This window comes from Trichechus manatus, unplaced genomic scaffold (genome assembly GCF_000243295.1).
Source record: "Trichechus manatus latirostris isolate Lorelei unplaced genomic scaffold, TriManLat1.0 scaffold00054, whole genome shotgun sequence".
NCBI lineage: Eukaryota > Metazoa > Chordata > Mammalia > Sirenia > Trichechidae > Trichechus > Trichechus manatus.
This window is the reverse complement of record NW_004443990.1, coordinates 756,640-780,796: the sequence shown is the minus strand read 5'-3', so window position 1 is coordinate 780,796 and position 24,157 is coordinate 756,640. Positions and strand designations below refer to the sequence as shown.

Genomic DNA, 24,157 nt, shown 5'->3' with positions numbered 1-24,157 from the left:
GTTCTGAAAGGTATTTATTATTTATAAGTTAATAGTAAATGACACCTTATTGAGCACCTACGTTGTGCTCGGCACTGGACTAAGTATCTAATGTTTATTTTCTTATTTAATAGTAAAGTTGAATATATATAAATTGTTTAATATTTATTAATTGTATTTCTGTTCTAATTCTTTGCCCACTTTTCTCATTGTTTTTCTTTTCAATTGAATGTGTTCTATATGTGATGGTTATACCCCATATTTCATGTTTTTTGTAGATATTTTTCCATTTTGCTTGTCTATTGGTGTCAGTTATTTTTATTCATTATGTATAGGTTTTCCTTTTTTTGTGTAATCAAATATATAAAAACTTTTTTTGGGGGGTATTTTTCATGGCTTTTATGCTTAGGCAATCTCTCCTATATCCCAGGATCAGTTATTTACCTATAATTTCTCTTAGTTTTGTCTGATTTCTTTTCTTTTAATCTTTTTGGTACTTTAATATATTATTCAGTGGTCTATACTTTGCATTTCTACTGCTTCTTCTTGAGTCCAGTCTTTTTTTTAACTTCCACGTAGACTATTGCAGTAGTCGCCTCTTAACCGCCAGTCTCTGATCTAATCAGTTCTGTTTATTGTTGCCAGATTAACCTTCCTAAAATATCACTTTGAGCATGCTACTCCTCACAGCCTATAGAATAAAACCCACACTCTGAAGCCTGCTGCTCAAAGCCTTCAGTGATTTGTCAGCCTGATACTTTTTTCTCCTTATCATCTGTTTCAGTACTCACACCCTTTGTGCTATCCAAGGTGGGCCCCTGCGATTCCCAGAACACACCTATACCCGCCACTGGTATTTGTGCCTTCTGCTCACTTGCTCTGGAGCCCCTTCTCATCCCTACCCCTCGCTGAGAGGGAGGCTTTCTCCTTTGAACCCCTATTTTACTTATATCTTTCTAACAGTATATATTGTTGTTAGGTGCCATCTAGTTGGTTCTGGCTCATTGCAACCCTATGCACAACAGAACGAAACACTGCCCGGTCCTTCCCCATCCTTACGGTCGTTACTGTTTGAGCCCATTGTTGCAGCCACTGCGTCACTCCATCTTGTTGAGGGTTGTCGTCTTTTTCACTGACCTTCTACTTTACCAAGCGTGATGTCCTTCTCCAGGGACTGGTCCCTCTTGGTCCTGGTTACATGTCCACAGTACATAAGAGTCTTGCCATCCTCGCTTCTGAGGAGCATTCTGGCTGTATATATTATAGTTCACAAAAGGACTTATTAGAATTCTTTTCTTGCTAAGACTGCTAACTTATAAGTCAAAGTGGTATGTGTCTGTTTACTGAAATCTTGTAGCATTTGATATTAAGGTTTTATGCTCATACATTTGAGTAATATATTTTGATTCCCATTGTGTCTTGCCTTAATATATAACGCATTTGTATCATGAGTACTGTTTGCAAAACATTTATTTAAGGCCCTTTTCCAGTGGCTGTCAGCCTTCTCTAAGCTAGAGAACTGATCCAGGTTTCGTGAGCTCATGCTATGCAGTGTGACCCTGAGGAAGAAGCCCTCACGTATGCCTTAGTTTCCTTTTATAAAATGAAAATAGTTCTTCTTGCTCACCAGATTCTTGAGCATGAAATGTTCTTTCCAATTTTTTGTTTCTGAGGAGTGTTTATAGTGTAATCTGTATAGATAATTATTTAAATAAACAGAATCTGTGTTTTCACATGTCTGTTTATAAAGTCCCTCAGTGTTCCTTTGCGTGAGCACAGACAGTATAGCACTCTTCCATTTCCATCATTTCCAAGAGTGTATACCCTAAACTTTGTTTCATCCTGTAGGTTTTCTCCTCCCATCTTAGCTGTGATACTTCTAATAGGTTTGGTTTCTGGTAGCCTTCCTACAAATTATTAGCTAGCGTGGAAATATGGCGTGCAGACAGGGAGGGCCCTGTGGTGACCAGTTACAGCATTAGGTCAGTTTTTTGGACCACTTTCAGAATTTGGTTTAAGGAGAAAACAGCCCTGGAATGGGTTCTGTATGTGCTTTGTTTTGTTAGTTGCCCCCCAGTCAATTCCCGCTCATGGTAACCCCATGTGTACGAGTAGAACTGTGCTGCATAGGGTTTTCAAGGCTATGACCTTTCAGAATCAGATCTCTAGGCCAGAGGGTGGGTTCAAACCACCAACCTTTCGGCTAGTAGTCGAGCGCTTAACCGTTGTGCCTCCCAGGGCATTAGCGAGGCATAATGGTCCCTGGTTACCTTTTGTGATTTTTAGTGTTAGTACTAAGCGTCAAACCAAAAAGGGATATTTACATAAAGGGCAGTGCCTTGCTGTACTTTGAGTTCAAGTTGCCGGGAGAGCAGCATTTATTATGGGAAGCTATTTCTAACTGTCCTGGGAAATGAGGTCTTGAATGAACTATAACCACACCTTGTGTTTTATCCACTGTCTCCCTCTGGGGAGCAGAGCACTTTATAAACATTAACTGTTTTACCCTCTGGGCACCTCCTCTTAAAAGGTAAATAAAGGCTCGCTCTTCTCTGATATAGATGAGGAAACATCAGTCCAGAGACGGAAATTACTTGATCAGAGGCAGGTGAAGAGTTAGTAGACCGCACGGTGTTTGGAGTCTCAGTAGCTGACTGCCACAACGGTGGTGGCTGCCAACACCCAGGAGACAGCATTCTGTGTGGGTCCTCTTTCTGCTTCTCGGAGGAGGGTGGGGGCTGGGCCTTTTGTTGCTTGTGTGAGATGTGAAACGCTGCAAAGACGAGCAATTGTTCTTCAGTGCTTTGTGCTCCTTCATAAGAAAGAAGAAATCAATACACATTTTCTCATACATGCTCTTGGCAGCACTCCACCTGCTCTTTTCCAGATCCTGATCTTGCAGAGGGAGGCACAACTGTGCAGCCAAACGGACTCACTAGCTTTCAGGTGAAGAAATGCAAACTGCTCATTTTGCACTTGGCAGTCAAGCTTTTTAAAGCCAGTCATATGACCGGCTGAGGTAATCGACTTGCTGACTTGTTACTAGCTGGTAAAGATGGAAGCGGGGGAGGTTGCCCTGCTGCAGACATTCTGAAGGCATCACTGTGCCGTTTCCTAAGTTATCTTGGTGGGGTAAGTTCCGGAAGCTGAGGTGTCCTGGTCAGTACTCCTGGGGAGAGTTCAGCTGGCAGATGTCTAGGACAAACCTTCCTTTTCCCAAATTTCTCTCAGATTTCCGAAGGAAGGAAGGAAGTTCTTTGAAGGATACTGGGCAGCAGTTTCATTTCATCAATTAATATAAGTGAAGTATCCAAACAAGAGCCCTGTCTCAGGGCAGCTTTTATTTTTTAATCAGAAAATGTGGCATTATTTCTGTAACTTTGTCTCATAACATTGAACAGTTAAGTATAGGACATGAAGAACGAAGAATTTGCTGCCATTAGTAACAGAAATGGTAGTTTAGGTAGCAGAATAGCCTTGCAGGGCTAGAGGTGAGTTCAGGTTTAGTCTGAATCAGTTGGAGTGTCTCGGTGACATGTGGACACTGGAGCCCTGGCTGTGGGCATCCTCCATAGAGGAGCTTGTTAGAGCCGAGCGTGGATCAGATGACCAGGGCCAGGAATTGAGACAGAAGAGAGGAGGGCTGAGAACAGAACCAGGAGAAGGTTTATGCTTCTGGGCCAAGAGGAAGGTAAAAAAGACAAGGAGGTAGGATGAGAACCTGGAGCATAGAAAGGCACTGAACTCTGAGGAGAGTTTCAGGATGACTGGCTGGTCAGCAGCAAGTCGGGCTTGGTGTGAAGTGTCCAGCAGTAGTATCTTTATGTGGACATGAGCTGAGCTAAGCCCATGGCTTGGTCTTACAGAGTTTGTGCCTTCTGTGTATTTGCTCAGTAGTTGCTTCTTTGATGTTTGTATTGGGACTGGCTTTATAAACAAGTCCCCCAACTTATTACCAACAGTAATAGCAGGATGCCTTGTGGGAACTCTGTGGGTTGACAATAAGTACCCTCACTAATTTCTGTGTGGTTTGACCCCCTGAAAGTAGAAGTTAAACTGGAACTGAGAGATGTGTCATATGCTGCCCCACAGGCCCTGGGTCGCTGGGCAGCGGGCTCCGTGTGGATACAAATGTAACTTCAGTGTCAGTCTCACCTTCCTGCTGCTGGAAGAAGTGATTCACGTCCAAGCAGTGAAGCATCCCCTGGCTTTTAACAGGAGCTGTTGAGGGGCTGCTGTTTGAACAAGGAGCTTCATCTTCCTGAAGCCAGCAGTCACAAAACTGTAAACACAACACTGGCCAACTCTATTGCCAGGACCGCAGTGGCTTGATGTTAATATTAAACAGCTCAGCAAGGCAGAGAGCTCTGCGGCCCAGCTACAGAGTAAAAGTAAAGAGAAAACCCTGCTAAAAGCAGTGAGATGATTTGTCGTCTTTCCTTTGTGAGGCCATTTGTCTTCTCTCGCATCAAATCTGTTATAAAACAGTCAAACTGTGAAAGTGGAAATCATCCCAGGAATATGGAATATTAATGCCCAGGAAAGGAGGCTCCATCCCTTTTGTCTGAAGAGGGCTCCTCGTCCCCCCCCCCCTTTTTTTTCCAAGTCCACCAAGGTAAGTTATTATATTTTTAAAGTATATGAGACTTGAAGCTAGTAGTAGGGATGATGGAAGTTTCAAGTATTTTTCTTCCTTTGTTAAAGTGGAGTGAATTTGTAACTGACCTGAAGAAGAAGGGGTACAACTGAGGAGAAAGCCTTCACAAATTTAACCCTAGTTCCCTTCTCACCTCGCCATCTTCCTCCCCCACCCGCCTTCTTCCCCATCCTTTCAGTTTCTTTGTTTGGGGCCTCAACCTGCTTCTTTGAACATTTATAAATCTCCAGTCTGTCTGATCTTTAGGAGACAGACCAGAGGCCACATGTCACCATCTGTAATTTAAAGCTGTGGGGCTAAAAGCATTTGCAGAGGTTTAAAGGACCTAGTTCTGACCTGACCAAAAGAGCGAATTGAAACAGACCTTCCAGAGTCTCCTTCAGGCACTGGGGAGGATGGAGATGAGAGCAGACACACTAGGAAATTTATGGGCACAGTTTGCTTGGAGCCACGTACCAGCCTGGTCCACTTAGAAATGAGTCGTGTGCTGCCACCTTGTGGCAGATGTGGGCAGCTGTGGTTTGGCAGTTTTGGAGCATTGTGAGTTCAGCTAGTGTCTGATCAGAGATGTGCCTGGTGTGTGGGTTTAGGTAATTAGTGAGAGAGAGCCTATTCTTTGAGTTACTATCTGGTACTTTTCTAACTTGATCCTGGTAAGAAATAAGTCTTCATGAGAAAAGGTTGCTTTCTTTTCCTTCTACCTAATTTCTTGGTGTCTTGTTGGTATGGAATTGTGATGAGTTTCAGGAAAGAAGCCTGCTTTTGTTGTTGGGTGTGTTGGGAGAAGAGTGAGGGAGAGTTGAGCACCAGCCTTTCTGCTACATTCAGGAATCGTAAATTTTTTGCTATCAAAGTTTTTGCATGTCATTCTGACTAAATAAGAAGAGCTGCGTCTGACTCTTTACTTGGATTCTCTTCCTAGTGCTTCAGTCTCCCTGAGAAACTGAGTTCTAGGTGTGTCACCTGCCTCTGACCCCGTTCGGTGACATGCACGGGCTCACCCTCTACTGTGTGGCCCCAAAGAGCACAGGGCAATTTCATTTCCCCGTTTAGGCCATAGAGACGTTTCTCAAGCATCTTATCTCTCATTTGTGAAGTCATTGCCACAGAGTAGCATGGCTTTGAGTCAGAGGAAGTAGAAGGAATGAAAGATTAAAGAAAGGTTCCATTTTATCTCTAGTGTTAGCTGGGAGAAGACTAGAATTCAGGTGGGTTCTTTGACATGACCCGTGGGTGTTAGCATGTTGGCTACTATGTTTCATTCAGTTTTTCATGATCATAGGTGATAAAGCTGTTTGTGTGTTGGGGACTTTCCTTAATGCTTTATGTTTAAAGAAGATATGTCACCATCTTACTGATGAGGAAGCTAAGATTCAAAGCGGTTAAATAAGTTGCCTAAGGTCAGAGACCTAGCAAGGATCTGAGCCAGAAGCCAGATCCAGCTCTGGCTCCCAGTGACAGCCCTCTACACCTATTACATCTGTGGTTAAGTGTTTGGCTGCTAGCCAGAAGGTAGGCAGTTCGAATCCACCAGCCGCTCCTTGAAAACCCTGCGGGGCAGTTCTACTCTGTCCTGTACGGTCACTGTGAGTCAGAATCAACTTGACGGCAGCGGCTTTGGTTTGGTTTATACGCCGTATAAAAATGATTTAGTTTAGATGACTGTTACCATTTAGGGGTTTTTGTTTAATTTTTGCTTCTCATTTGATCAAGCATGTAACAAAAGAAAATGGTTGTTGGTGATCTCTAGGCATCTCTAAGAGGAAAACAGCAGCGAGTGGTCTTTGCCCACTGTCATTTCTGCAGTGACCTGACTGGTAGAACAGAGGTGTGCATTTTACTGGGGGCATGCCTTCATTGCCTTTGGTATACGTCAAGTGATAATTGGTAAGATATCTGTCTCAGTAGATACTTGGAATGTGCCAGGCATTTAGGTAGACACAGAACAGAGAGACTGGAAACTCTGAAGGCAAGGAGAGGCCTGTGTTCAAAATAAAGGAGGTAATATAGTCCTGCCCTGCCTGCTTTGGGATCTTTGGCAAACTGGAGGGCTTGGAGAAGTTGGGTCAGGATGTCAAAAAGACTTCGAGCTTAGTCACAGCAGGAATGGAAGGAACTGAGGCCGATTGACCTAGAAAAGAACAGATTAATTAGTTAAAGGAAGACATTAAATAGTTGAAGTGCTGCCACAGCAATCAGCCTGGACCCTCGCCTGCTCTGGAGGGACAAGAGCCATGGTGGGCGTGAATTACAGGAAGCAGAGTTGGGTCCAGCATGAGGAAGAATGCTCCCTGTGTCTCCTGAATGGAGCAGGTGGGCTGTCCTAGACAGGTTTACTGGATATGTTCACGGTAACAACATCCCTCCTACCTCGACTTCTGCTGTGGCTTTCATATCTTTGTGATCTTCCACAAAATTTAACAAAGTTCAAATAGGCACTCAAATATTTTTTATTAATTTATTACACATTTTTGTTACACTTTGAGGTTAGGGACCACGCATACCTAATAGATGTTTATAAGCTTCCACGGTGTTAGTAAATAAATTGTTTCCCAGAGCTAGACGTGTGAAAAAAGGCAGGCACCAGTAACATGACAACTGGTTTTTAAAAGCACACGTGTGTCACCACAGCCATGCTGGTCAGTGCAGAGCAGGCATACGTGTGAACATCTGCACCAACCACACCTGTGCTGGCTGCTCACAAGGACTCTGAGATGATCAAGGCTCTGCCAGACATAGGCGGTGTTGGATTTGCAACCCTGGCTCTGACTTTCCCTCAGTGTGCTTTCTCGTTTTTCTCTGATTCTTAAATGTATATGTAAGTGACTGAGTGACATTCTTGCCACACCACCTCTGTGTAGAGGACAGGTCCTCATTCCTTCAGGGCACACACAGAGAGGTAGAGGATTGGAAAGGAAACAAGGGCCAGGATGCACTGTGAGATGTCTTGTATATTTAGAGACACACACACACATACACCCCGTGAAGCAACAAATGAACAATTTGAAATTAATCAAGGGAAAATAATGTGTATAATTTTAATCAAGAAAGTAGCAATATTGTCCCCACTGGCATGTTTGGTAGACTGGCTCAGAACCCTGACGTGTAATAGTCACTTGGAGAATATGATATACTTTTGGAGGCTGTGCAGGTTTCTTCAGGGAGCGGTGGAATTGCTTGCTTTCCGCTCTCTGCCTGCCTCTGGCCAGGAGAGCGAGCAGGGAGAGCACAGAGGATGTCTGGGAGGCTTGGGGGTTTCCAGGCCAGAGTAGGAGGCGTGTGGTGTTCTGGAGAGCAGACGGTACAATTCCTTTGCTATCCCAGACACTGCAAGCTACTGACCTAGCAAATTGAAAGCCCCACACAGATCATTTGCAGGTTTAATATGCTCCTTTGTACTGTTTGCCCAAATAACATCATGAAAGACAATGATGTGTGTTGTATCTGGTGAGAGTGCACATGTGGAACTGAGGGAGTGTGTTTGGATACACACATCTGTGGGCCGTGCTATTACACACGCACACCCCCATTTCATTTAGAGCCCTTTAAAACCTCATCCGCCACTGAAGTGATTGCCTTTCACAGCTAGCTAGACTGGGTGCACTTTAAGGCTTTTCCAAAGAATCGCGTAATAAGTAAGCTGGATTCTTACACACACACACAATCTGTCTTTATGGAAAATGGCTGCTAATCCATGATCATTTTTTTCCAGAAAGAGATTTTATGATAATATAGTAAAAATATTAAATTAGAAAATGCCTCACTAAGGGTGATAAAACCCTACTACAGTCCAGATAGGTAATTACCCCCTCTACAGTCTATATGACAGTTTAAAAGAAATAAAAATGTTAGTGCTCATTACTTGCTTTTGTAGGTTGTAATAAAGGGTAAGTTAAATTTTAATTCAAAGAAGAGCCCTTGCTATCGACCTTCTACCTCAGGTCCAAGTCCTGTTAATTACTCTGTATGTAGGCTATTCTCCTGCATGATACCAACATTAGTACGATTTCTACAATGGGCATTCCCACTGGCCATTGAGACCAAGGTGGTGGAGGGGAAGAGGGTAGGCATTGCAGCTCAGTGACTCAGATCTTGATTCTTAATGTGATAGAGAGGAGGCGTTATGTATTTTGAAAAAACCAAGTTCATTATGCATAGCCTTAAGGGGCCCTCAAGTATTAAACTATACACTTACCCTGGAGAATTGGATGGAGACAAGGTTAACCTGAAGGATTGATAGTTTAGCTTCTCTGCATGGCTGAACCCTGGTGAGGAAAGACGCTGTAGGGGGAAAGCGCTCCACACGGTAGAAGGCAGTTGGCTCAGGCCCACGGTGACTTTTTTGTTGTCTGGTTTTGGGTTTTCGTTGTTTTTTTTGGGAAGGGATGGGGTAAGGGAGATAGATGTGCTCTGTTTCTTTACAGATGCTTTGACCTTTCCTAAAGCATCAGCACCAAATCTAGCGCCTTTCTGAGTTTGGGGAAAAGCTCAGTACTTCCTACACCTCGGTCTTCATATAGGGTGCGCCAGGACTTTCCAAGGAGAAAGTAGACAGTTTTAAGAAATCCATTTCCAGGTATATGCCCTTTCCTAAGATTAGTCTGCTCGAAGATAGGCCGTGCTGGAGATGCAGGTGCTCCTGTTAGCATTTCTCTCAGAGGCCCCTGCACCCACTCTTAAACCTGCTGTGGGACATTGTCCTGGAGTGGGCAAACCTCAGGGCACCAGACACAGGGACAGTTGGAAATATTGGTGCAGGGACTGAGAAAGGAAGTGACTAAGGACTGGATAACAAAGCCCTTGCGAGTCAGATGATTTCCGGGTCTTTATTTTCAACAGAATTGCAGGAGAACCTAATTGAGTTGTTTGTCAGCTGGTTGATCATTAAAAATAATTTTTGGTGGTAGATCACCATATGATTTTTTTTGACATGTAATTCAGAAAGAAGAGAATTGAGTAACATTGCTATAACAAAACTCTTCCTATCTACTTATTCAGGTGAGCAAGGTTTCTTAGCACTTATGTCTGCCAAAAAACAACAAATAGGAATAAAATTGATGTTGAACTTTCTTTCAGAAGTAATACTCATCTATGGATGTGTAAACAAATGGAAGGGAAAGCATTTATTTCATTAAGAGATGCATTTCCAATAACGTTTTTACATATTTATGTATATTAAATTTTTACTGATTATAAAACATTGTATTATCATCTTATTTCATATATATATTATCCTGATTATAGTTGTAATGATAACCCAATCCAGAAGACTTTTTTATCACTTACAGCCTTATGATTTCAAGAAATTAAAATTTTTTATTTCAATTTTTAAATTCCAAAAAATGTTTCTAGCTTCACATGTATTTTGTGGCCAACAAGTATGATAGCGTGATCAATAAAAGACTTTCAAGTATAATGCACTCATATTAGGACAAAATTCTGTAGGGAAAAGTCAGATGAAAATACAAATTTAAAAAGATGATGTAAAATTTTCAACGCTCAAAGAGCGTGGTCATATGTTATTTAAATGATGATGTGTATCAAATCAGTGTGGACTATAGATGCCATTGGGTGCATATAAAAGGGGGTGTAAGAGTTTTATTGTAAAAGTTAATATTCACAACATTCTGGTAATTATGGAGCCCTGGTGGCGCAGTGGTTAAGAGCTTGGCTGCTAACCATAAGGTTGTCAGTTCGAATCTACCAGCTGCTCCTTGGAAACCATATGGGCCATTTCTACTCCGTCCTATATGGTCCCTATGAATCGGAATCAAATCAATGGCAGTGGGTCTGATAATTATATCCTTTGTGACTATTTACATTTAATGTATAAATTTTATATGTCAACTTAAAAATTTGTGAGGGAGATGCATGGTTTTGTACAGTTCTTTTAGAGGGTGTATAAGCAGAGATTGGGAGAATCCGCTCTAGATTCTACCCTGACTGTTTTTCCCCAGCTCTGCCTCAGCCCTGGGGGTGGAAGTCTTAGAGCCTGCCCTGGAGCCTCTGGAAGGACAGAGAAGGACTGAGGCCGACTGGAGGACTTGGGGTCTGGGAGGATCTTCATCCTGATGGCTTCCTGGACCCCAGCGAGGTTCTGCTTGGTTTGCTTCTAGTGCTGGGGCCGAGGGGATGGTGAAGGAAGAAGAGAAGGGAGCAGAAAAATTCACGCGGGGTCTGTAACCCTGTTTTCGGTGAGAGACGATGTAAGCTCTGAAATTGTGGAGTCCTAGAGGATGGGGAAGTTGAGGTCTCTGTGCTTAGAAGGTAAACACGTCACCTAATGGTGGGAGTGGGTGAGGACAAGGTAAGATTTTAAATTACTTTGGGATTTTTAGATTGGAATAATCCCTTATTCATATGCTCCTTCTCTTGTTTAAAAAAAAAAAAAATTTAAGAACCCAGACCACTTAGGTTTCCAGGTTGCTTTGCCATGACCGGCTGCATATGTTTGTCAGCTTTGCCCACCTGAGTGTGAAATGATGTTCTCTCAAAACATGGGTTTCAGCATTTCACTCTCTGCTCCTGACATGTGAACCCTGCTGTGGACAGTAACTGCTGCCTTCGGCCCAGGCGTTTTCCTGATATTGCAGCGGGGACTGGAAGCATTTGCTCAGTGGTAATGATGGGGTCTGGTGCAAGCAAGCAAGGCGAGGTAGGAAGAGTATGATTGTGGAGGGCTAAATAGCCTTGCGCCTGCATATCCTTCTCATCGCATGGTGGAGTCTTAAAGTCATACTGTCCTTTTTGTCATGGTGACTCTCCCCTTTATGCCATTTATTTTTTTTGTCGAAATGTCTAGGAAGACTTTTCCTTATTGGCAAATAGGCGGTGGAGTGGGATGGTGTGAAGACTGGGCTGGGCCCTGCTGTCCTTTCTGTGATGGAGCTGGTGGTTTGAAAGGTGCCGCCTTTAAAGTGAGGCCTGCCGCTCATTTGCATTTGTTTGGAGGCTGCCTTCCACTTTTGTGTGGCTCCTCTCGGCTGGAGGAGGGCGAGGCTGACACGTGTATGGAGAGGAACAAAGGAGACAGTAGAGCCCAGGGTGAACCTGCCTCCTTTGTCTGTAGGCCTGGAGGCTGGGCTGGTTGTTGGTGCAGAGTGAGGTACTAGTGAATCCCTGTGGTAAATTCCTGTCATGATGTGGAAACCCATTGTTCCTGGCCTCTGTTTTTCTCCCTGCCTGGCCTGTGGTCCCCAGTATAAGGTCAGTTTTCATTCTTAGCTTCTGAGTTTTCTTCTTTAAGATTTTTCCTTCTCGTTAAGTTTTGATATGCTCTTCCTATTGCTGGGTTTTTAAATTACAGTACCACTATTCCTACCCACAACTGTTAGCAAGGTAACTTCAAAAAAAGACAAACTATTAAGGTTTTGTGTTGATGTCAAAATAGCTGTTGGAAGGGTAGTTGTTTTTCTTTTTTTTTTAAGTCAGATTTGCTGAGGTTTTTAAAAGCCTAGATCTTGAAAATATGAAACAGGGCAGGTACAGCTTTGACCCGTGGTGTTTTGCTCCCTGTAGGTGCCCCTACCCAGGATTGCTGACGAGACCTCTGTGCAGAGTGGCACAGCAGTCAGCTGCCCTGTTGGCTGTGTCCTCGGCGGCCACCTCCCTCGTGTAGATGCTCTCACATGGGTTCAACCTGTTTGGGTCCTCTTGGCTCCTCGTTTCTCTTCAGGAAGAATCTGCCCTCAGTCCACAAGGGAAAGTATTCTGGAGCTTCTGCCTCAGTGATAGGAGAATCCCGTCCCATCTCCCCCGCTTTTAGATTGTCTGACCTTTGGGAAGTGGATCTGGCCAGATGCTTGTGGGTATGTTGGCTTTAACAACAGGAACAGAGGCTGGGAGTGGTTTACTTTATTTTCAGAGACCCAAGACCCTGGCATATTGTGACTTCTTTTTTTTTTTTTAAATGTCAAAGCCCAACTTTAGAAATAAATCAGCCAATGGAATTAATCTATTCGATTGAGAATAGACACACAGGCAGGGAGTGGGAGAGAGCCTTGGCTCAACTGCTGCACAGCTGCACCTCTGGTCTTAATGGGAATCTTGTTCCTGGGTCATTTTCATTGTTTTTCAAGTACCGCCAAGTCCAAGAAAACATATGGAAACTAAATTATATCCCCCTACATCCCATGTCTGATTGAATCCTACTCATCACATGGCAATCTCATACATCCTATTAAAATATTCAATCTTGTTTTCTTACTTGAAGAGCCTGCCGTAAAGGGCAAACTTAGAGAAAACTCGTTCCCTGGAGACACAGAGTATCCAGCCACCCTGGGCAGTTTACATATCTCTGTGCTGTACTCAATTGGCTTGTCTGGATTTCTTCCTTCCTTCTGATTTGTGAAGAAGCGCTGTGGGGTGCATTTTTAATTACGCGGCTGTGTTTTCCATTGAAGAAACAGATTGGGGTGTTTCCCGGCTTCTTAGTTTCTTTTTTAACCTTGGAAAATTAACCAATTTGTTTTGTTTGTCTTTCAGGACAGAGCTGTATCAGTCTCTTTTTGGCAAACTCAACCCTCCTGGTGACAGCCACAGGAACTGATGTCTCCCATCTCTCTTGCTGCCTTGAGGCCTCAAGGTGGGACCTCCAGCCCAGATGGAGGTGCCCTCCTGACCTCATGGGGTCGAGCTTTAGGGAAAATCTCTGGGAAGGTACTCTGTTCAGAGCATTTAGAACATGTGCGGATAAACCTCAGGAAGCTGCAAATCAAGTTTCTATGTCTCCAGTGCTTACTGCGTGTAAGAGAGCTGTTCCCTGTGTCCGTTACTCATCACAAATAAAGGGTATTGTTACTGCCACCAACGCCGACTGAGTTCTTAAGCAGTGTGGGGTGCCCAGCACAGCACCTGGCCCTTAGTAGGTCCTATTAGAGCTCTAGCAGGCTGACAAGTTTGTTGGGAGGGTTTTCCTTTTCCTCTAGCCAGACAGTCTCCTCATACCATATACATTTTCATGGAAGGAGTAATTAATTGTAGGGCAGGATGCTCTCTGGATGGATAATGTTCAGTGATTCCTTGTGGCTCCAAGGAACAGGGAATCTCAGCCTATATATATACATATATGTGTGTGTGCGTGTGTGTGTGCGTGTGTGTGTGTGTGCACGTGTGTGTGCGCGCGCATGCGTGCTCAGAAGGCTTTGTAACTTTGAGGTGTTTGCCGGTTCGTCGCTAAATACAGATCTCTGACTTTTTTGTTTCCTCTTTACCCCCATAAAGATTCTTCCAGAGTCCTGTTCCACTCACCATTCCTAAACACTTTATTGAAATTAACTCTGGTATAAATCTAGCAGGAGGAAATGATTCACTTGTTTTCCATCCAAAGGTCAAAAGCTGGGAATTAAATCCTCATAAGGGGGATTTATTGGCCTGTGGTGGTCAATATGCAATGAAGTTGATCTTGCATAAGTAAAGTGTGCATATGGTGTGCCAGCCCACGGGGCTGCTCAGCTTGGTGGTCCTGTGCCCAAACCTTTATTAGCACTGTGGAATTGGGGGAGAAACGCTGAATCCAGGCAACTAAGTGCTGTTGTTGTTAATTGCCAGCCATTATTTTTAAATTCGGGTTTTGATATTGTTTTAAAATGTGAACACAAAGTGATAAGTTTTTGTGCCCAGGAGCCCTCTGTGTCATTGGCTCAGTGTTACTGGCTTGGGGACTGCTGCCGTACCTACAGGCTGGGCTCCACAGGGAGTGAGTCATGGACGTGGTCCACATCACAGCCCAGTTTTAACATAAATGTGTCTGCTGAGCTCAGGATGGGGCACATAGAGGGAAGAGGGGTTTTCTGTCTCAAATTAATTGGCCCTTGGTACATGGTGATTTGTTTTTCCTATCCTGGTAGTCAGCTGTTGGGCCTGACTGTCAGGGAAATGTTTAATTTCCGGTGTGTCTCCAGTTACCCAAAAAATCAACCAACAGAAAGAGGAGAGTTCTCCCACTTTCTCTCCTTTCAAAGTGATCACTTTTTAAAATACAGAACGTCTAGTTCTGTGCATTTAGGCTGGGGATTCCGGATAACGCACGACAGAACAGCAGGTACGTAACCTCTTAACAGTGTACTTTCTGTGAGCTTGATGGTAACCCACATTCCCTGGAGAGATAGAGTCTTTGTCATAGTCAGTCTTTATCTGATGAAAAAAAAAAGATTTAAACAGGTGCTTCAAAATATTTGGAGTCCAGCATGTTTAATTAAAAAGAATTAAAAACAGGAAAGATGAGAAAGAACAAACTGCTCAAATTTTCAGTAAAGAGAGATTTGGCGTTTTAAAATTCAGAAGACCACCCTCCTTCCAGCCAAGAATAAATTGGAAACTATTTTAATTGACACGGATACTGCAATTCAACTGTTACTAGAAAGACAGATTAGTTGATTGATTTGCATTTTAATAAAACTAATACTTTACATTTTGGTAGCTAATGCTGATTTTTAAATGAGTTCAGAACCGTCATCAAGAGTTTCAATCCAGAGCCCTTTTTCAGTGTTGACTGAAGCATTCCTCTCTTTTGTGTGGAGTTTGCTTATTTTATTTTTACCCTGCTGAGTGCTTCACACACGACACTCACAAATCATCGTCCTTGACGATCTGTCTCACGAGGACAGTGAGGCAGCAAGCTGGTCACAGTGCCCACCCTGCTCAGGTTTGCATGAAAGGGAGGAGCTGGATGGAGGCCCGGGACCCCTCCCTTCAGGATGGAGAAGATATCAAAACAGGCTTCTTGTCTTAATTTATTTTTACTTTAAAAGTTCATTACAGCATAACATAGTGCATAAAAACAATGTTCTATGTCCTACTTTTGCGAGCAGCCATGTAGATACAACTAGTGGTCTCTTCCCATCCAGAGTAAAGGAGAGTGAAGAAAACCAAAGCCTCAAGGGTGCAATTAGTCCAAAGGACTAATGGGCCACATACACCACAGCCTACACAACCCTGAGACCAGAACTGGATGGTGCCCGGCCACCACTACTGACTGCTCTGACCGGAATCACACGAGAGGATTCTGGACACAGCGGGAGAAAAATGTAAAACAAAAAATCAAGTTCATTAAAAAAAAAAAAAAAGAACCACACTTACTGGCCTGATAGAGACTGGAGGAACCCCCGAGACTGTAGCCCTAAGTTACCCCTCTGACTTGGAACTGCAGCCATTCCTGGAGACCACCTTCCAGCCAAGCAAGAGACAGGCCTATAAAATAAGCAGTAACACCCAAAATGAATGTGCTCCATAAAACGAACAATTACATAAGGCCAAAAGGGCAACATTTGCCCAAAAGTAAAGATGAGAAGGCAGGAAGGGGTAGGAAAACCAGAGAAAGGAAGTGGGGAACCCAGGGCAGAAATGGGGAGAGTGCTGACACAGTGTGGGGATTGTAACCAATGTCATGGAACACTGTGTACAGTTTGTTGAATAGGAAACTAATTTGCTCTGTAAACTGTCACCTAAAACACCATGAAATTTTTTTTTTAAGTTAATTACAGAAAAGTAGAAAGAATAGGTATAATCCTGCCACCTAGAAATTACCACTTCTCATTAACATTTTAATACTTTTACTGTCATAGTCTTCCATATCCAGGTACAGTCATATCAAATAGTACCAGTGATTCTCACCTGGAGAGGAGCCAGAAGCAGCTAGGGGGGAAGGCGTGGTTTTTGCTTTTGGACTATTTGAAATTTTTTACTTATCCTTACAAAAACAATAAAAATAAAATACTCATGCAGCCATGGCTCCAACACACACATACCACCAGTGAGAAGCAGTGGTACATAGTACTCTGATTTTAATATTAACATTACAGTGAAAGATGATTTCCATGCTTTTATAGATATCATTTCAATATTTTAATTGCTAACTTAAAATTCCATTTTGAGCATGCATCATCAATAATTAACCAAATCCCCTGTTGGGCATGTAGATTGTTTCCAAGTTTTTGTTACTAGTTTCAGGAAGATGTTTGTGCATAAAGCTTGTTTATTGTGTTTTTTGAAATTACTGTTTTTCTTGGCATGTATTTTTAGGAGTAAAGTGAACCAAGGAAAAATCTACATATTTTGAAGGTTCTTGGGACATGTTACTGGAGCTTTTTTTAAGGCCCTTGTTCACTTTTCCTCACTTGCCTAGGTTCGGTCATTTGCAACAAAGGACATTGAGAAGCAGAGGAGGTTGGCTCTGGAGTTTGATCCAGGGGTTTATTTCTTGCTCCCTGGGGAACCCTTCAAATCGGCATCCTCCTCTGGGAGGATTAAAGAGCTGCCGCCTGTAATGTGCTTTGAGATGCTCCAGTGAAAGATGGTGGATAAATAGAAGGTGACACCATCATCTCCCTCCTGGCCCCCATACCTCTTTCCTGGCTGCTAGATCGCATAGAATTTGCCCACCACTCTCCCCTCTGGTTGACCTATTCTTGCTACTTTGAATGCCTCCATCCTGCGCACCCTCCTGGTGGGTTTTCCTTGCCTTGTTTGGGTTTGAGTTTCTCCCAGCTGCTGTATACTTTGATTTTGGTGTGTAGCCATTTCTCTCTAAGGTCACTAACCTAGACCCTTTATTGAACGTTACTGGGGTCTCCTTCCCCCTGAGTGCCAGGACAGGGAGCCAGTTCCAATCAGTTCAGTAGCAGAGTCTGCATCTCCAGTTCAGAAAAACAGGCTCCTTTCGAGCTTGATTTCCTGCTCTCCACATGCATTGCTCAAACCTCTCCAAGAGTGCTGCCTCTTGACCGCTTACCATCTGATCAAAAGGGGGCTGAGTTGGAGGCTCAGCATTAATCCAAATGTGACTGTAGTTATAAACCGTGGTGCCACTCTTCAGGGCAAACAGTCGCTCTGTAGGTGTAATGTGGTAATGCCAAGCCCCTGCCTCCCCTGGGCCAGACCCACAAACGAGGCAGCTCTGTCTCAGCAGAACTGCACAGATGGCAGAGGTGCAGGATGCCGTGAAGACGCCTGAGGTGGCGGGCAGGGGTGTGGGTGTCCATGCCAGCTCTGCCTGCCCCTCTGCCGACACCATGACAGGGTTACCCTGGGTGCTGGCTGTTCTGCTGCTGTGCGTTTAATAAAGACAGATCCAACAGTGAACCTTGTCTACAACGAATGAGCCTCCTTTTCTGCACCTTAGTTTGTGTTTTTACTTTTTAAATTTAAGTATGTGTTTGCTTACTGGGGGCAGTTGCACTTGGATTTAAATTGAGCTTACCTTAGTGAACAGACCTTTTTTAAAAAAAAAAACTTATTTACTTCATTTTCTTCCGTCTTTCTTACTTTTCCTTTCTTCATAACATTTCAAAAATAATTGCCAGTAATTTGGTAAGTTCATTAACTAATTCTCTCTTAAGTCCAGGGGATCCATATCGCCCTGCTGATTTGTATATGTTCAGTTTGTCCACCAGCTCTATTGACGGAGTCCTCATTACCCATTCCTCATCTGTGGAGGAGGCAGCAGTTGTATATGCAGAAGGAGGAGGCTTTATCTAACTTTGTTTTTCTTGTATATCTATAGATTTCCTTTACCGTGATTTCCTGCCCATTATGTGGGGTCTGCCCATAGTGTCATTGCCTCAGCAGCATTTATATTCCTGAGAAGTTTGCTTGGTTTATTTCCCCTAGTTCAGGGTTCTCCAAGTTCATTTGTTGAGGTCAAGGATGCTTGGGAAAGAAAATTTAGAAGAAGGAAAAAAAAAATCCCACATCACCGATAAGGTAGAAAAAGAATATAAGGTCCCCAGTAGGCACTATGACAGTGTCTTAGTCATCTAGGGCTGCTATAACAAATACCACAAGTGGATGGCTTTTAACAAAGAGAAACTTATTGTCTCACAGTCCAGTAGTCTACAAGTCAAATTCAAGGTATCAGCTCCAGGGGAAGGCTTTCTCTGTTGGCTCTGGAGGAAGGTCCTTGTGATACATCAGTCTTCCCCTGGTCTGGGAGCATCTTAGCGCAGGAACCTCAGGTCCAAAGGATGTGCTCTGCTCCTGGCACTGCTTTCTTGGTAGTATTGAGGTCCCCCTGTTTCTCTGCTCGCTTCTCTCTTTTAATATCTCAAAAGAGATTTGCTTAAGACACTATTTAATCTTGTAGACCTCATCAGTATAACTGCTGCTAATCCACTTTATTACATCATAGTGATAAGAGTTTACAGCACATAGGGAAATCACATCAGATTGCAAAATGGTACACAATCACACAGTACTGGGAATCATGTCCCAGCCAAGCTGACAGATATTTTGGGAGGACACAATTCAATCCATGACAGACAGTAACCAATAAAGAGCCCTACCTCCCCCCCCCCCAATCTGCTCCTTTATGACTGGATTGTAAGTGCGTGTGATCTCTGCACCAGGCTCCCAGTCAGGCTCACTGTCAGGTGGTCCTGGCCACTTCCTCTTCGGTGATTTTCCCTTCCGCTAGTTAGGCAGGTGCCGTATCTGTCTAGGGGCTTTTTCAAGAGCTTCTAATGGAGACTTGGAGGTACACAGTCCTGGAATGGGCTTATGTTTTGAGTAGAGGTAAGCTATGAATGAAAGGTGGGGATAGTGGAAGAAATCCTGGACTAGAAATCAAACCTGGCTGGGTGTGCAATCTTGAGCAGGCTGTGTAACCTCTAGGCCTCAGTGTCCTCATTAGTAATATAAGAGGGTTGGCTAAACTGGTTTCTGAGGATCTTCCCATTCTAAAGCAGCTGTTTCTAAATAAAGGCATCTTTGTAGACTTGGGTTTAACACAAGTGCAAGAATGCTGTTCATCCATTCCTTAATGTTTATTGGCCTGCTATGTGCCGGGCTCTGAGGAGGACTGCCACTGTCAGGTGATCCAGTCTCCTGGGTGGCCTCTGTTGCTCTTCTGTAGAGTTCTGCATCTTTTAACTTGAGTTTGATCAAAACCCGTTGCATCCACTAGAGCTGTCACTGTTAACCCTGGTGGGCACTCCTGGAAGACCAGGCTGTCTGCCTTTTTCAGGTATGGCATCGCTTTCCAAGGTGAGGGCTCAGCCTGGCAGGAGAGCAGCAGCCCTGGTGCTTGTGGGCACTCCCTCCCGGGTCTCTAAGTGCCGAGAAGCCGGGCTCCAGGAGTGCCAGGTGCATTAGTATGCAGGTACCACAGATGTGGAGCACAAAGCAACCAGCCTGTTGTGCTACACTTTCTGCCTTCCACGGTGAGTGTAGCTCCACAGCCTCCGTTCCTCTGTTTTTCTGTGGGGAGGGCTGGGGAGCCCCAGAGGCGTCTCTTCTAACCTAGGAGTGATCCGCAGTGTCTAGACCAGAGCTGTCCAGTAAATCTTTCTGAAATGATGGAAATATCATCTTATCTTTCTGCACTGTCAGAATAACAGTCACTCGCCACTTTTGAGCACTTCAGTGTGGCTAGTGTGACTGAAGAACCAAAAATTTAATTTTATTTCATTTAAATGTAAGTAGCCACATGTCAGAGGAGCCCTGGTTGCACAATGGTTAAGCGCTCGACTGCTAATTGAAAGGTTAGTGGTTCGAACCCACCAGTGGCTCTGTGGGAGAAAAGACCTGGCGATCTACTCCTGTAAAGATTACAGCCTAGGAAACCCTGCGGGGAAGTTCTACCCTGTCCTTTAGGGTCGTGGTGAGTGGGATCAACTCAACAGCACACGACAACAGCCACATGTGGCAACTGGCTACCCTGTTGGACAGCTCAGGTCTATACAAGTGCCGCCCAACCTTTCTCAAGTCATAGCAAACACTGAAATGGAAGCGGGTAAAGTTACCAGATGCGGCAGGAGGAGTTCCAGCTGCCCCAGGGCTGAGGGGCTCAGTGTCCTCATGCCCCTGGGCCCCTCCCAGCAGGCTGGGTAGCAGCCTCTGCTCTAGACTTGAGAAGCAACTGGGAGTGTGACCTGTCTCCATTGATTTCTTGGCCCTGAGACCTGGGGGGCTGGTAAAGGGAGTGGGGAGGCAAGCGGCTTCCTTCCTTGGTGCCCAGAGTGGCAGAGGGGAGCCCTGCGAGGCGGACTTAGCCCCATCTCTCTTCCTAAGGGATTAGGCTGGGAACTGACTCCATGATGCCATAAAATCATTTTCCAGTTTGATTCTTGTGTCCTTTAAAGTCGTAGCACATGGCACTTGGCTTTACGAGCTAAGTGTAAGGCTAATACAGAACACTTTCAATGTGATAACTCCTGATTCACATTGTTTGAGGAGATAAGCAGGAAGGAGCAGGTGCTTTGGAAGGTACTTATCAGCGTGGCAGCAGGCACCTCGTCGGTCCTCACTCCCCACCTGGGTGCCATGATGTTCTAGGAGGATCGTGGAAATAGAGGCTTCCCAGGCCTGGAGGCCACCTTTCATCTGCTGACCTTGCTGGTAGGGTCTGGGCTTTGTTCCTTGCAGGGAGTTCTTAGGATCCCAGGTATGGCTCTGCCACCCAGCCTGGCCGGGGAGTGGGCCCCAGGGGCCGGTGCCTCAGCCTCTCCTGTGAGGAGTTTGCGTTTTAAGGTCACATTCTGATCGCCACAGAGGAGGGTGAGGGGACGGATGTAAGCCCTAGTTCTCAGTTATGTAATTAAACCGAGATTTTCCTTCTTGCAGAAACAAAAAAGAGGCCAAGGACACCCTAATTGAAACCTCAAGATTGCTTCTCCAAAAGTGGCCTGAGCAAGTGGGTCAGGGGGGTTTCCACCTCTGGCCAGTCCTGTCAATGACCTCCGTCCCGGAGAAGAGGGTCTGGTTGGCACTGGAATCTCCCCACTGACCGCACCTGTTGCGCCGTGGTCCTGCCGCTCCTCACAAACAGCAGCAGTGGCGCCAAGGGCGCCCAGTCTCCAGTGCGGTTAAAAGTGCCACCTCTTTATTTAGGAGGACGTCAGCCAGGCTGGCTCTTCTGAAGGTGCTCATTACTAAATAAGTGATGGTAAAATACTAATTCTTTATTAATTGCAGATATGGCTGCTAATTAGAAGCCAGGCGTGTATTCTTTATACCTGTTCATACACTCGTTCCAGAGTGGAGGGACTTTCTCATCTCTCCTTCCCTTTCCCCCACCCCCAAAAGAGAATTTCAACTTTAAGACAAACAACTTCATTTACAAGTGTGTCTCTAATTAGCTACAGAATTAGGAAAGCTGAGTTTTCCCCCATAGATCGGCTAAACCCTCGAGGGAGACTGGTGGAATAGAGAGAATCGCATTTCCAATTATTTTGTTGAATTGCTAATTTAGTTATTGTGCCTGGTGTAATTGTGATGGGTATTGGGTGTGCAATTCAATTTGTTTTAAATATTTGTGGGAAGGCTGATCAGTAATGGAGCTGACCTATTTTGTGGCCCAAATTGAGAAAAAAGACTAAAACACAACAGCCACAAAGATAGTTTGTTTCCATTTTTATTTTGATCTCTCTCATTCCTCTTAAGACCATTGATGCAACAAAAGGATTAAATTAAAAGATGACAGCACTTTGATCTTCTCGCTTTGAAACCTTAACTGTCCTTGGTAGTTTAATATGCAGATATTTTAGGGTAGAGTTCTAGATGCATTGGTGGAGTTGTATAGTTTCCGCCTCCCATAATTGCATCTTTGTGTCTAGCAGTGATTTGGGGTATTTGACTTTCGAAGAGTTAGTATATCCGATAGCGGAGGTAGTGTCTGCAGCAAATGGTGCAAAGACATTGTGACCACGGTACTCCCACCGGGCAAGGGTCCACTACAGAGCCCGGAACCGTCCCTCCGGGCAGCGCCGCTCAGGGATTGGTCACTCGGAGCCCCAGCCCGGGGCAGCGTCTGCGCAGTGCTCGCCGGAAGTCCATGTGCTGCTGGTTGGTTTGCGCCTGTGCAGCTGTGATGCGGAGTCGCGTGTGCAGTCCCTCACTGCCGGCGAGGCCTCAAGTTGGAGTTTCTTGAGGGTCGAGCTTGCGTCTCCCTCTTCAGGGTCTTCCCACCACTCAGCCAGTGTCTGGACCAGCCAGCAGGTCTGTGATTTCATATTGTTTATAATATTCCTTACGTTCCTACTGGGTGCTGAGTAACTAAATCCCGTCTGGGGGCTGGGGCAGGGGTGGCTTGCGGGGAAGAGCAGCAGACGGGCTGTGCTGGGACCTGAGGTCACAGAAGCAGCGCAGCGCCGAGCCGTCAGTCCTGGTTATTGGGGACTTGGGTGTGAACACCAGGCGCTGTGACTGTCAAGTCTGCCGCAGACGACTGGAGGCCCTCACCTTCGGCGTCATCCACCAGGCCTGGCCAGGCTTTCTCAGACACAAGTAGGACTTGGTTGGGGTACATCAGAGGTTGGCAGACCAGAGAAGGTTTTGAGAAAAGGTATTAAGTGGGTCATAGAAGCAGCTGTTGTAGTGAGCTTGATCCTAAAAGGATCATTTTGCATCTCAGTTAGCTTAGAAAGGTGCCCAGGGTCAATGTACGTGTGCTTAGCTGCTGAGTGGAATTCTAAACCTCATTATTCTTATGCGAGATCGCCAAGGCCTACAGAAGGCACTTCAGACACAGGTGGTCTTCCTTCTCTCTTTAACAAGCTTTTCTATAGGAATTGGGAGAGAATAGCTAATGGACGCAACACCTGACCTCAAGGAGGAGGAGCTGGGTACCGTTGGAGAACAGACAGGAAAACAAGCATTGTACAAGCAACGCCATAAGCTAAATTTAAACCAACTGCTTGGGGAAGCGGCGAGGCTGTCCGCAGGGGGAGCAGTGGGTGTTGAAGAATGAGGAGGCGTTTGTGGAAACAGGTGCAAAGGCCTGGTAGGAGGGTAGGCTGATGGCTGTGGGTGGTCAGGTTGGTTGGTATGGGAGGCCTGGGGATGTGGGTGGCCTGGAGCTACAGGCAGTGGGGCTGGGGAGGTGGGGCAGGGAGAGATCTGCACAGGGTTGGCCTGGACTCTCACCTGTCTGCAGCGGAAAGGCTCTGATTAGAGCTGATTTTTAGGTTGGGTGTTAGCTACAGAGTGGCAGAGATTGAGACAAGAGGGCTTACAACTGCCCCAAGCCACTTATGGAACAAACCAGATTGTAGACGCATAACTGTGAAGGCTGTCGTGGCTGTTAATGTTTGATTCATCAATGATTCTTCCCTTCTCAGAACCAAAAAACCAAACCTGTGGACGTCGAGTCTATTTTGACTCATGGCGACCCCATGTGTTAGAGGGGAACTGCTCCATAGGGTTTTCTTGGCTATGATCTTTATGGAAACAGATTTCCAGGCCTTTTCTTTTGTGGCACCGCAGGGTGAGTTCTAACTGCCAAACTTTAGGTTAGTAGTCGAGCGTGAACTGTTTGTGCTACTAGAAACCCTCTCCCTCTCCCTTCTCAGAGCATTTTAACTTTTTTATTATGGAAAATTTCAAACATACTTAAAAGTAGAAGGAATAGTATAATGAACTCCATTACCCATCCTCCAGCTGCAGAAAATTACTAGTATATTGCCAAACTTGTTTCATGTATACCTCTGTACCCCTACCCCTTGCTAGTTTATGGAGGTATAACTTGTTAGTTGCCGTCAAGTCTGCCTGTGACTTATGGCAACCCCTCGCACTGCCTGGTCTTTTATG

General features: G+C 44.8%; 1 protein-coding gene across 1 annotated transcript in view; it reads left to right on the top strand.

Annotated features, from left to right (window-relative positions):
* Positions 1-13,626, top strand: part of AATF (apoptosis antagonizing transcription factor) — a 111,239-nt gene extending 97,613 nt beyond the window's left edge. Inside the window, exon 12 of the mRNA XM_023732670.1 lies at positions 13,121-13,626. Coding sequence (XP_023588438.1) covers positions 13,121-13,184 — 64 coding nt within the window. The 3' untranslated portion in view covers positions 13,185-13,626. The remainder of the gene's footprint in view (positions 1-13,120) is intronic.
* The last annotated feature ends 10,531 nt before the right edge of the window (positions 13,627-24,157 follow it).